A 13,046-nucleotide genomic window follows, 5' to 3' on the forward strand; every position below is an offset into this window, starting at 1 on the left:
CATTCTGACCAAAACAGGGCATGAAGACTGGAGTACTACTTACTAATTGGGGTGATAATAGCAGGTTCCTTTATGGAGAAAGTATTTTTTGTGAGCCCCTTCTTTGTAGAGAAGTAACAATTGCCTATTCAAATAAGACGGTTGGCCCTGGGGCTTAGTAAGTCACCACTGAGGCACAGAACAGGCTTTTGACTGCAGCAGGTTGGCAACTTTGCCACAGAGTTGAGCTCCGAATGGAACGTGCAATTGCCCATCTCCCACATGTTGCCCCAGCCCACCCTTGGCACGGTAAACCCTGGGAGAGCAGCGTCAGAATTAAACAGACAGACATACCCTGCTAGGCAAGAGCAAGTAGAGAAACGGCGCGGCAAAGAACCAGGGAGGTAATTTCACATGAAGTGCTACGTGGGGAGCAGGCAGATAGAGCAAAGTGACTGCTCTGCCTCTTTCAAAAGAAGCTTTCAATGAAGCTGTCTTTAACCACCGTGCTTCCTTTGTTAGGATTTTATCTCCTTCGGCTCTGGAGAGCCACCAGCTAGTGAGTACCACTCCTTTGTGCTTTACCACAACAACAGTCCCCGGTGGTCTGAACTGCTGAAACTTCCTATTCCCGTGGATAAATTCCGGGGCGCACACATCCGCTTCGAGTTTCGGCATTGTTCCAGTAAGTGTTTGCTGGTGTGTTTTTGTTGTCTTGGGATAATCTCCCTACTAAGGTGTGATGACGATATGGGCTGATGTGCAGAGAGTGTGTGACAAATGAGAGACGTCCAGGTGAGAGACACGACGGTAAGGGGGTCCCAAGAGGTACGTGGACTCATTTAAGAGCCAGTAACCTATGTAGAAACATAGAGGAAGGAGAAAAATAAATATACAGGAAATTTAGGTTTTCCTTAAATAGATTGAATCAATTTGTCACTTACAGAAAGGGAAGACACAGCATTAAAACCTGGACTGGTTCTGGTGGTCTTAGGCAACACTAACCAGTCTGACATCTCCAGGAGCTGATCAGACAGATCAGGGCTTTTCTGGGCATGTGAAGCCCCTAGAAAAGCCTTTGGTAAGCTCGGATTTATATCATGTATCTACGTCACTGTACAGACTCAGACAGTATTCGAATGAGGATTAAATAATGTCAGCCAGAAAAGGACTTAGAGATATGAAGTCATTGCCTCATTTTACAGATTTAAACAACCCAAGGCATAGACGTGATATAGGATTTGTCCGTGTGGACATTGCTATCCATAAAGTTGTGATTTCTTGATGTCTCTATTTTAATTCTTTTGTACTCATTACCACCTCCTGAAGCCCCCACTCCCTCCCCCTGTCAATCCCAGCCCAGGGATCTTCCGCTATTCCCTGTGTCACCGACTGTGTCTGAGACACTGCCTCACAGTGCACATGTGTCTGGTGAATCTTGCTTTGGGAACAGTATAGCAAGTGAGAGCTCCAAGAGAATCACATTATTGCAGAAGCAGCAGGCTCCTCTCCGGTCTGGAAGGAATAATATTTTGCCAAGAGATATATGGCGACTTCACCTGAATGATGTTGTAATTCACCCAAGATTCAGGCGGAGGAGGACTTTGTTCATTACTGGAACTATGGCATATTTCAGATTTGGCTCAGGGAGCTCCATAAATTTTGCTTTTGTGGATGTTTCAGAATGCAGGAAGATGGCTAGCAAAGCCTTATGATTCTTCCACATTCCCAGAAGAGTTTCATGTAAAGGGCTTGAAGTAGGAAAACATAAAGGACTTGGAATGGGGCCATACTATTCCTTCCACCAATCCTTGTTATAAATTCTCACTTGGGCCTAGTATGAGCTTTGAACTTTAAGGTAAGAAAAAGATGGAGGAAAATAAAGGTGAAACAGTGGAGAAAGGGAGAAAGCATTTGGAGAAAATTATTATAATTCAGAACTTGGAAAGCAGAATAAAGGCTATTTTCAATAAAATCTGTTAGAACTCTCCCTCTCATCCTTGTACTTCAAACACTGTTCACAGGTTTGGAGTTTTTTTTAATGTTCATTACTAAAATTGAGAAGAAACAACAAAGTGTAAAGAAGAAAAATATCCCCATAATACCACAAACTACAAATAACCAATGTAATCATTTTATCACATGGGCTTCCTAATATTTCTCTGTGTACGTATATTAATTCAAAAACATCATTCATGAAGCAAATATTTCTTGAATACTCACTATGTGCCAAGCACTTTATTATTGGGTACTAGAGAGAGGTTTCCAAACACAGCAAAATAGCTCCTCTCACAGAGCTTTCATTCCAGAGAGGGAAGGCAGACAGCAAATGAGCAAATAAATACATAATATATCAGGTAGTGAGGGGTAAGTGTGATGAAGAAGACTTAAATTGGGGTTAGGGGATAGAAAGTGATGGTGATGTGTTGCTTTTCTATACAAGGCAGTCAGGAAAGACCTCTCCAATAAGGAGACTAAAGAAGTGAAGTCCTGAGCCATTGGGGTGTCTGGGGAGAGAATTATTTCAGACAGAGAGAACAGTACAAAGGACATGAGGTCGAAACATGCTTGGCATTTTCAAGGAATAGCAAGCAAGCCAGAAAGGTAGCAGGGGAGGCAGATCTCATATTGTCTTTGGCATCACAGTGAGGACTATGGATTTTATTTGGCATGAGGAGAGCCTTTAGAGGATTTGAGCTGAAGATAAATCTGGCTGCTGTATGAGTAATAGATTGCAGGTAGGCCAGTTGGAAACAGTAAGACCATTGGGAGGTATTTTCAGTCCTCCAAATGAGAGATTAAAGAGGTCTGCTATAGAATGGTAGAGGCTCGATTCTTTTTTTTATAGAATATTGACAGATCAGAAGTGAATGAAGGAGAAAAGTAAAGGATGACCCAAAGATTTAGGCCTGAGAATGAAGTGGTCATCTAATGAATCAAGAAAGTCAATAGGAAGAATCTGTTTGGGGAGTAAATATTAAACATTCCATTTTAAATGCATTAAATTTGAGATGTTTATTAGGCAAGATATCAAATATGCAATTGTGTGAGGTCCAGGTTCGACACTTAAACTTGAGAATGAGAAGGTATAATTCAGTAGTTGGTCTGCTGTAAATATTTAATAACCAGCACTTGGATAGGGGTGGCTTTGAACTATAGCATTTGCTGATTTCCATAGTGTAAATACTCCCACCGTGGCCAATTTCAGGCTACCAACACAACATCACTGAATGCAGAGTTTGGGAAAGATGTGCCCTCTAAGCTCTATGAGCCCATATGATCCAGCTCCAGCACATCACTGATTTTAATGGTTTTTGAAGCCTGAGACTAGATGAGATTCCTAGATAGTAAGTTTCGATAGCAAAGGGAAGTCCAAGGTTGGATTTGTAGGGCATCACCACATTTAGAGCTGGGATAAGGAGAAGGAGCCATTAAGGGATAATAAGAAGGAAGAGCCAGTAGACTGAAGGACAGTCAAGGAAGAACAGAATCCAAGAGGCTAAATGAAGGCAGTTTTTCAAGAGGGGATTGATCGATCAGATGTGTCAGGTGCCAGAGATAAATCAAATAGATGACGACAGAGAAATTGTCATTTGATTTGTCATCATGAAAGCCACTGGATCTGACAAGCAGTTTTAGTGAATTTGTGGTGATGAACATGAGTTCAAGAGTGAGATGGAGGAAGGGAAGGTGAAGCAGTGAGTAGAGACAAATCTTTGGGGAAGTTTTGCTATGAACAATGCAAGAGCTGTGTTGATGCATAGGAAGACTCAGTATTGTTAAGATGTCAGTTCTTAACTGGATCTATAGATTCAGTGTGATCCTAATCAAAATTCCAGCAAGGAATTTTTGGGAATATCAAAAAACTGATCCTAAAGTTCATATGGAAAAGCAGAAGACCCAGAATAGTCAACACAATATTGAAGGAGAAGAACAAAGATGGAGATCTAACATTACTCAACTTCAAGACTTACTATAAAGCTACAGTAATTGAGATAGCATGGTCTTGGGAAACAACAGACAAATAGATCCATGGAACAGAATAGAGAGACCAGAAATAGACCCACTTAAATATAGTCAGTCAACCGATATTTGACGAAGGAGCAAAGACAATACAATGGAGGAAGGCAGTCTTTTAGACAAATGGTGCTGACATTTATTTGCTAGACATTCATTTGCAAAAAAATGAAGCTAGAAATGGACCTTACATTCTTCACAAAAATTAACTCCAATGGATCATGAAACTAAATGTAAAATGCAAAACTATAAAACCCCTAGAAGATAACCTAGGAGAAAATTTTGTTCACTTTGGATTTGGCAATACAACACCAAAGGCATGATTCATGAAGGAAAGAATTAATAAGCTGAACTACATTAAAATTAAAAATTTTCTGGTCTGTGAAAAGCACTGTCAAAGAATGAGAAGATAAGCCACAGATTGGGAGAAAATATTTACAAAAGACATATCTGATAAAGGACTGTTATGCAAAATATACAAACAACTCTTAAAATTCAATAACAAGAAAATGAACTTGATTAAAATATGGGCCAAAGACCTTAACAGATACTGCACCAAAGAAGATATACAGATATAAAAAAAGCTTATGAAGAGATGCATCCTATCACTTATCACATGTCAGGGAAAACAAGAACAGGATACTACCACCCACCTATTAGAATGGCCAAAATGCAGAACACTGACAGCACCAAATGCTGGCGAGAATGTGCAGCAAAAGGAACTCTCATTCATTGCTCATGGGAATGCAAAATGGTACAGCCACTTTGGCAGACAGTGTGGTGATTTCTTATAAAACTAAACATGCCCTTACCATGTGATTCAGTAATCATGCTTCCTGATATTTACCCAAAGGAGCTGAAAACTTATGTCTGCACAAAAACCTGCACATGGACGTTTATAGCAGCTTTATAATAATTGCCAAAATTTGGAAACAACCAACATGCCCTTCGGTAGGTGAATGGAAAATTAAACTGTAGTATATCCAGACAATGGGATATTACTTATCACTAAAAAGAAATGAGTAATCAATCCATGAAAAGACATGGAGGAACCTTAAATGCATATTACAAAGTGAAAGAAGCCAATGTGAGCTACGTACTGTACCAACTAGATGACATTCTGGAAAAGGCAAAGCTATAGAGACAGTAAAAAGATGAGTGGTTGACATAGTACACAGAGGATTTTTAGTGTAGTGAAACTATAATGGTGGATACCTGTTACTATACATTGGTCCAAACCCATAGAATGCACAGCACCAAGAGTGAACCTTAATGTAAACTGTGGACTTTGGGTGATCATGATGTGTCAACGTAGTTTCATCAGTTGTAAAAAATATACCACTCTAGCGGGGGATGCTGACGGTGGGAGAAGTTGTCCATGGGGGGCGGGTCGGGGTTATAGGGAAAATCTCTGTACTTTCCTCTCAATTTTGCTGTGAGCCTGAAACTGCTCTAAAAAATAAAGGCTATTTAAAAATAGAAGAAGCATATAGGAGAGCTGAGAAATGGGATAGTAGCCATAGTAGAACATTGGGTGATGTGAGATTTTTTTTTTTATACAATGGAGCTTTTGAAGCATGTTTATTTGGTGGAAGAGATTCAGAGGAGAGGAAAGACCATGATGTAGAAGAGAGAAGGGACAACTCTAGGAACAATGTCCTTGGGGGAAAGGAGCTTGGACTGCAGTGCACAGGGAGGAGTTGGCCTCAGGTAGGAGCGTGGACAGTTCAGGACAGTTCTGGAGACTGCAGGAGGACACTGATGCAGGTGGGTTATCAGGTGGGTGTGGGAGCATGTGGGATCTCTCTACACATCTGAGAGTAAGGAGGGTGCCGAGGTGTTGGAAGCTTGAGAAGGGGGGAGAACCAATGAAAGAATCATGTAGAAAAGTGGGAGAGTGAGTTGATTAGGTAAATGTAGAAAGATTGCCCAGCTCAGAACCCCTTTGCAGTTAATGTGCATTAGTTAAAGTGAAATCAGTCTAGTTTGGCATGGAATAAACTGAAAGATGGATTTAACCAGGTTGGAGTGTTACAATGGAAGTGTGGAAGAGTGAGGGGGTTGAAGGTATTTGCCAGGAATTGACTAGAATGAAGTATCCATAGAAATGGGAAGCAGCAAGAGAGAAGAAAGTTGATGAATTGTAGGTTCCAGAAGGCAGAATTGCTAAGAGTAGGCAACTAGAATGAATTGGAAAGTTAGGAGGTAGAATCCATAAATTTAGGGCTTTTTGTTAGTACAAAGGGATCATACTGTGCATATTGTATATAGCAGTCCATCAGCTTATTAATCCTGATCTAATAGCTCAGGACAAATTGTCATGTACTTTAAACTTCAGTATTTATTTTTACTTTATAACACAAGGCAAATTTGGGGAAACTATTGCTTTATTTCTTATCTTAGCTAATTTTATTCATTCTGGAATTTTTATTCTTTTTGTCTTTCTGAATTGAACACCACAAGTCACATCAAAAAGATAAATAGTCAAAGAAACTTAGGAAATTATTTCTAAATAAGTCTTCTCCTCTAAATCATAAGATCCAGCACTGTCATCGATGTGAAAAATCTCTTCCCAGACCTCTTTTCTGGGATTTTTGCTTAACTTTAACAAACATCAGTATTTTCTCAGTTTCTCTCTGGGTTGAAATTAATGATTTTAAAAGAAAGTCCTTTGGTATAATCACATTTTCCTCATGCTGGGGGCCAACACCAGCCAGCCAGAATTACTGAGTGAGGCTCTCCTTCCCTGTGGTTAAATGCCGGGAGGAATTGTGAGGGAGTGATGTGTTGCTAAACCTCTTGACTGGTCTTCAGGGTCACCATATCTAACTCTTCCAGCTCAGCTCTTACTGCATCCCAAAGCTGAACTTTTCTGTTTAAGTGTAACACTCCACTGCCACACTCGTGTGGGAAAGAACAGCCATCCAGCTTAACAGGCTGCCGGCCCTGGAGCACTGCTCCCTGCCCATCTAAGTACAAGGGGAGAGTCGAGCAAACAAGGTTCTGTTAATGCCTTCTCCATTTTTGGAAAAAGAAGCTTGGTGGAAAGAACTGGAATGGTACTTAAGAGATCTACAGCAAGTTACCTAACATCCATGATCTCAATTTCCTTATCTATAAATAATGGCTAATGATCCTTGGCATCTCTAGCCATTGTAATTCTTAATTAGGCATCTGAAAACCTCATTGCCTCATTTCCAGCTTCTGGTGCTAGTACAGTGAGCCCTTATTAAACTATAGTTTGCAATTTCTATTGTCTTTCAGTGGGCCTGATTCCAAGTAGGTAGCTTCCACGGGGCTCACTGTCCTCACACGTGTGGAATAGGGAAGGGAGTTCTGCCAGGGATCAAGATAGAGCTTAGAGGTTCCCCTTCCGTGGGTAATTAGCAAAACATTGCATTTCTCATTTATTCATGCACTCATTCATTGACTTCATATATATTTCTTCAAAACCTACTATGTTTGTGGCACTTTTTGAGACAACAAAATAAAGCAGAGAAGAATCCTGCCCTCAGTGGTGCTTGGGGTGAAGAGAAAAAACAGACAATCTACAAATTTTTGAAAAACACAATTTCAGATAATGAGTCCCATGAAGAAAATTAGGCAAGAAATGTAAGTTGCAGATTAGGGGGCAGGAATATGGGGTTAGAGAGCGGCTAGTTTGATAGATGACCTATGATAAAAGCTACTTTCCACTGTGTGGAGGGAGCTAGGGTATGGGGGTGACATTTCTTGATGCTCATGCTTCTTGACAAACTATGTATCTGAACACGGATGTGGAGGCATGCACTTGAATAATGAGTAATTCTTCTTTTTTTTTTCTCTCTTTCACAGCAAAGGAGAAAGGAGAGAAGAAGTTGTTTGGTTTCTCTTTTGTGCCCCTGATGCAGGAAGATGGCAGGACTCTTCCGGATGGCACTCATGAGCTTATCATACATAAGGTAACGTCAGTCAGGTGTCGGTGATGGGCAGGAAAAACGGGCTGAATTATTAACTCACCATTTTATCACTTTGGAAAAGAGAAAAAAAAATGAATGAAAAGAATACTCTTGTACAGTTGTTTGCAGGGAGAGCATCTTTTTGAAAATATTGTTTCTACATCCTATGTCATATTCTAAAACATATTTTAGAGATGATTCACTTTTTCATCTTAATTTAGGGGTAGATATTTGGGTAATTCTGTATGTTGCTCTTAAATCCTTTCTGTTGCTGTGATAGGATTAAATAAACCTTACAAATAACTTTTTAAATACTACATGCAATACACTCTTACTTATTTAGATCTTTATATCCCCGGAGGTAAATTTAGCAAGGTCAGCATTACATTTTTTTTTTGGTCTGCTGTTCTTACTAAGCAAGCAGAGAAGAGGCTGCACTTTGTCATGATGACTTTAGCAGTTGTTCTTTTAAATCAGGAATCGTCATAAGAACATGCGGAACAAAGTATACTGTAGTAGGCAACAAAAAGAAAATTCACAAAGCAAGAATCCCATAGAAATTCTCTGAGAATACTAGTGCTAATGAAGTATAGAATAAAAATATATTTTCAAATTACATAGGCAATTTGCTCCAAAATATTCCTTCTTTGCATTTCTCCATTTCTGTAACCTTGTGATGACCCGGCCCTTATTAACTCTCACTTATGCTAACTGGTCCTGTCAGCCTGGATCTAGGTTCCACCCAGACTTTAGGGCCACCCAGCTAAGATGCAGATCCAACCAGGTCATTTCCCAGTTTAAGACCCATTTAAAAGCTCCCATTGCTGAAAGAATAAATCTCAGGCTTCTCACAGTGTGCCAGGCTTCCACCTCCCTCCTGTTTGACTTCTCACCACTTCCTGCCTCTTACTCAGTGGTGCAACCACATCCAGCTCTTTTCTAGTTCCTTACCCCTGCCCGGTGGCTCAGTTTACTCTGCTCTGCTCTGCTCTTGGGACTCCTGGAGTCATGCCTTCCCCTGCCTCTCCCTCAACTACCTTCTGCTCATCCCCTGAGGCTCACCCTGGCCACAGCCTCAAGAACTGTCCCGTTTCCCAGCCCAACTCCCTATATTCCCAGCTGGCCAAGTGCCCTCTCCTGAGCTCCCTGGGCATCTGCACACGTCTCTTACCATTGTTCTCATCACACTGTGCCAGAATTATCTGATGATCCCTCGGCTTACCCCCGTAAATTTATGAGCGCCTCGAGAACAGCAGCTGTGTCGGAGGGATTCTGGCAGGAGGTAGATGTGCAGTGAAGGTTTATTGAATGAATGAATGAGATTACAAACAAAAACTTTCTTTACCTTCGGATTACTGCTAATAAAATGAGTCGCAATACACAACACACCCAGTATTTTCTGTTTTGATGCAATGTGTATTTAGGTGTCTATTTCTTTAATCATTCATTTTCTCATTATTGGCTCAACACATGTATTGACCACAAACTACAGCCAGGCACTGCTCTGGTGCTAGGAAAATAGTGGCAAACAGTCAAATCTCTCCATTTCTGGCACTTATATCCTCTCTACTTCAGAAAATGACCTAAAGGAGCTAACAATGTTGAAATGCAAAGAAAAAACTGTTTGAAAAAATAGTAACCAGTAAAGCAAACAGAGGAACTAAAAGTACTAGAAACTGGGGATGATCTATTTATCTCACCATTAGATCTGAGTCTCCCTTATTAGAGATAAATAACATGACAGGCACTGTCTCCAGCTACGGTTTTCCAAAAAAGCATAAATGGTACTTCGTATAGATGTCTGCATGACATTAAATCTTGGCTCAGAAAAGACAGTGCTGAGACAATTAAAACTGGGCTCCCAGTTTCCTAACAATATATAGAAGAGTGAATCACTTCTATACAATATATCACATGTGGACTCTCTCACCTACGGGTCAGAGAGTGCTTCTTTGGCAAGTGCTAGGTTTCCAGTCAACTACTGGGAGACGCCTCTAAATGAGTGAATAATAGCAAGATTCTCGGTTGCTGATTAGAGAGATCCATATGCTTAAAATGCCAGAGGCCAGATAGCAGTGCTCCCTTCTCCATATGAGCATTTAGAAGTCCAGCTGGTATTGATTCCCTGGCAGAGGCTTGTCCTTGTGCCCTGGCCAAAACTTTCCTCCAAAACAGGGCTTTGAATCAGTCAAAGCCCTTACACAAAGTTTGACTTAGTACCCAGAATTCTAATCCATGAAGAAAAAATTTACTGGAGCTTGAAAAATTTGTCCTCGACCACAAGGGAGGCTCAGTATGGTGTGTGTAGGTTGTCTAATTTGGGGCAGACCTACATTGTATGGACCCATCGGGAAGCATTAGCTCTACAGAAAACCCCCAACTATCTGTGTTTTCTTATGAATAGAGTTATTTAGTGTTGCTTATTTAAAGAGTTGTGAACTACTTGCCAAGTAAAACAACTTTTATTTTTAGTCTGGTTGATGCTATGGTTTTCTTTCTCATAGTACTGGTCCAACAAGTTCAGTTTCAGCTTACAGGCACTTGTAGTTTATGATTATAAAACCATATTTCCAGCATAATGCGTATCCTTCTTCTGCCATGGCAGGAAGGCACACAGCCTGCTAACAATTGCATACTTGAACTTATTATTTAAAAAGAAAGAAAGAAAGATGGGGAGAGAAGTGGATTTCAAATCATTGGCTAAAAATCCAGCGCATTTAATAAGTGGTGTTGAGAGGACAGGGATGGGTACTGGGGTGTAGGGAGAATTGGATTCCTACCTGACGCCTTATACTAAAACACACTCCAGACTGAATGTAAGAAAGAAAACTGCTGTCAGAGCCTTAAAAATGTGGGTGAACATTTTTGTAATCTGCAGGTAAGGAGGGATTTTCTAAGGATGTCTTAAATGTTAGAAATCAAGTATAAAAAATTTATAAATTAGGCTACATAAAATTTAAAACTTTTTTATTAATGAAATAATCATAATCTAGGCTAAAAACTTATGCCAAACTGAAATATGGTTGCAACACAGCTTATAAAAGGTTACTATTCTCCATTTACCAAGAGTTATCACAGATCAGTAGGAAAAAGAGAAATTGATAAATGCTACAAATCGTCTATTTAAAAATTATAAATGTAAATGTGTGAAATAAATACATGAATAAGTAAAGATATGTAAGTTAAAGAAGGGGAAACCCTTTGGGAGACTGGGGTGGGAGGATTGCTCGAGAGTAAGAGCAATACCCTGTCTCTACAAAAAAATAGAAAAATTAGCCAAGCATGGTAGTGTGCATCTGTAGTCCCAGCTACTTGGGAGGCTGAGGCGGGAGGATCACCTGGGCTCAGGAATTTGAGGTTGCAATGAGCTATGATGAGACCATTGTACTCTAGCCCAGGTGACACAGCAAGACCCTGCCTCAAAAAAAAAAAAAAAAAAGAATGGGGAAGGTTTTTTTTTGCCTATCACATTGGTAAAGACTTTTAAAGCCCAGGATGGAAGAGTAAGGTTAAGGGGAATATGAACAGTCTCTTGCATTTATAGAAGAAATGTGAATGTTAGTGTGTTTCTGAAGAGCAGTTTAGCAATACATAGATAAGTTTTAAGTGTGTATATCCTTTGACTCAGCCAGTCCACACTTCTTGGTGTTTATTGAGAAAAAATAATCAGATAAGATGAGCAAAGATGATTCAAGGATGATCATTGCAGCTTCCTTAAAATATGGAAAACATGGAAGTGGTTATTGCCAGTAACATAGGTCTGATTAAATAAATGAGTTATACCTATACAGTGAATGAAATACTATATATTTATTTATATTTATTGAAATGATGTTTAAAGGATAATTTTAGGTACATAGAAAAATGCTTATGATATATTGATAATACTTTATAGAAGTATATATTTAGTAGGATACCATTTTTATAAAATTGTTTAACTACATGTCCATATGTATATATGTGCATAGAGAGATGCTTGGAAAGTGATCTCAAAATATTAGCAATGACTATTTTTATTTTCACATCGCTTAACTTTTTTGTTAGTGGACAAGTATTATAACATTAATAATCTTTTTTCATTTTGAAAAGATAAAAGTGGGAAGAGACAAAAGTTAGGATTAGCCTTGTTTTATATTATTTAATTCTGGACTTTTATCTAACTAAGGACTTCTCTTCTGTCATATAATCATGACAGTCATGTTTATGGTAAGGTTTTGAAGAAACATTAATTGTCTGAGATCTTTGTAGACCATATTTCATGTCATTCATTGACAAGTGCTATCTGTGATATCAAAAGTTGATGAGAGATGAAAAAATGCTCTAAAAATGTATCTGCATTTCTGTCTTGAGGATATACAGAGAAGAGCTATGGTCTGTAGTATTTAGGGTCAAAACCTACTTGCTCCTCACATAAGGTATTAGTTTAAAAGACTCACTCCTACAGTGAGCTAAGAAGAAATCTACTGTGTTGAAGTCTATTCAGTAACCTAATTTAGGCCTAAAATTTGTGAAAGAGACAGAGAGTTTGCCTTTATAGCAATGGCTGGACTCCACTTCTGGACATGTTCTAAGGAAACTGTTCTTACAGAGGTGTTACAGTAAATACTCTGTCAAGGACCTGGACTCATCCTTTAGGGAAGGGTTAAATGCATCCTAAGGGCAAGGACTTCTTTCAAGGACATTTTCAACTTTACTTGATTGATTACCTGTTTGGAGTGGTTTCCAATGGAAATAAACTCAGAAATCTACAAAAATCTGGATGTCAGAGCTCTAGAAGGGCAAGTGAAATAGTTTGATTAGTCATCATTAGAGATTTTGTCCTTCCAGAGCCCCTTTGACAGCTCTCAGAACATCATTAATATCCCCAAATGGCTGGTGGGTAAGTTTAAAACTTACCTTTGGAATTGCTAATTTGCTAACAATAATATTTAGTCTTAAGTTTTGTTATTCACTGCATTCTGTTAGAATTGGTGTCTTCCTTAACTTTGTAAGGGTATTTTTGGCTACCGTTTTTCAGGCTGGTATTGATTCCCTGGCAGAGGCTTGTCCTTGTGCCCTGGCCAAAACTTTCCTCCAAAACAGGGCTTTGAATCAGTCAAAGCCCTTACACAA

At 39.4% G+C, this 13,046-nt stretch overlaps 1 protein-coding gene across 1 annotated transcript in view; it reads left to right on the plus strand.

Moving 5' to 3' along the window:
- The window catches only part of DOCK4 (dedicator of cytokinesis 4), a 477,172-nt gene that overhangs the window by 300,424 nt on the left and 163,702 nt on the right, over positions 1-13,046 (plus strand). Inside the window, exons 14-15 of the mRNA XM_012652744.1 lie at positions 502-664; positions 7,831-7,937. Of these exons, the coding sequence (XP_012508198.1) occupies positions 502-664; positions 7,831-7,937 (270 nt within the window). The remainder of the gene's footprint in view (positions 1-501; positions 665-7,830; positions 7,938-13,046) is intronic.

The sequence above is a fragment of the Propithecus coquereli genome, unplaced genomic scaffold, assembly GCF_000956105.1.
Source record: "Propithecus coquereli isolate 6110/MARCELLA unplaced genomic scaffold, Pcoq_1.0 Scaffold4, whole genome shotgun sequence".
NCBI lineage: Eukaryota > Metazoa > Chordata > Mammalia > Primates > Indriidae > Propithecus > Propithecus coquereli.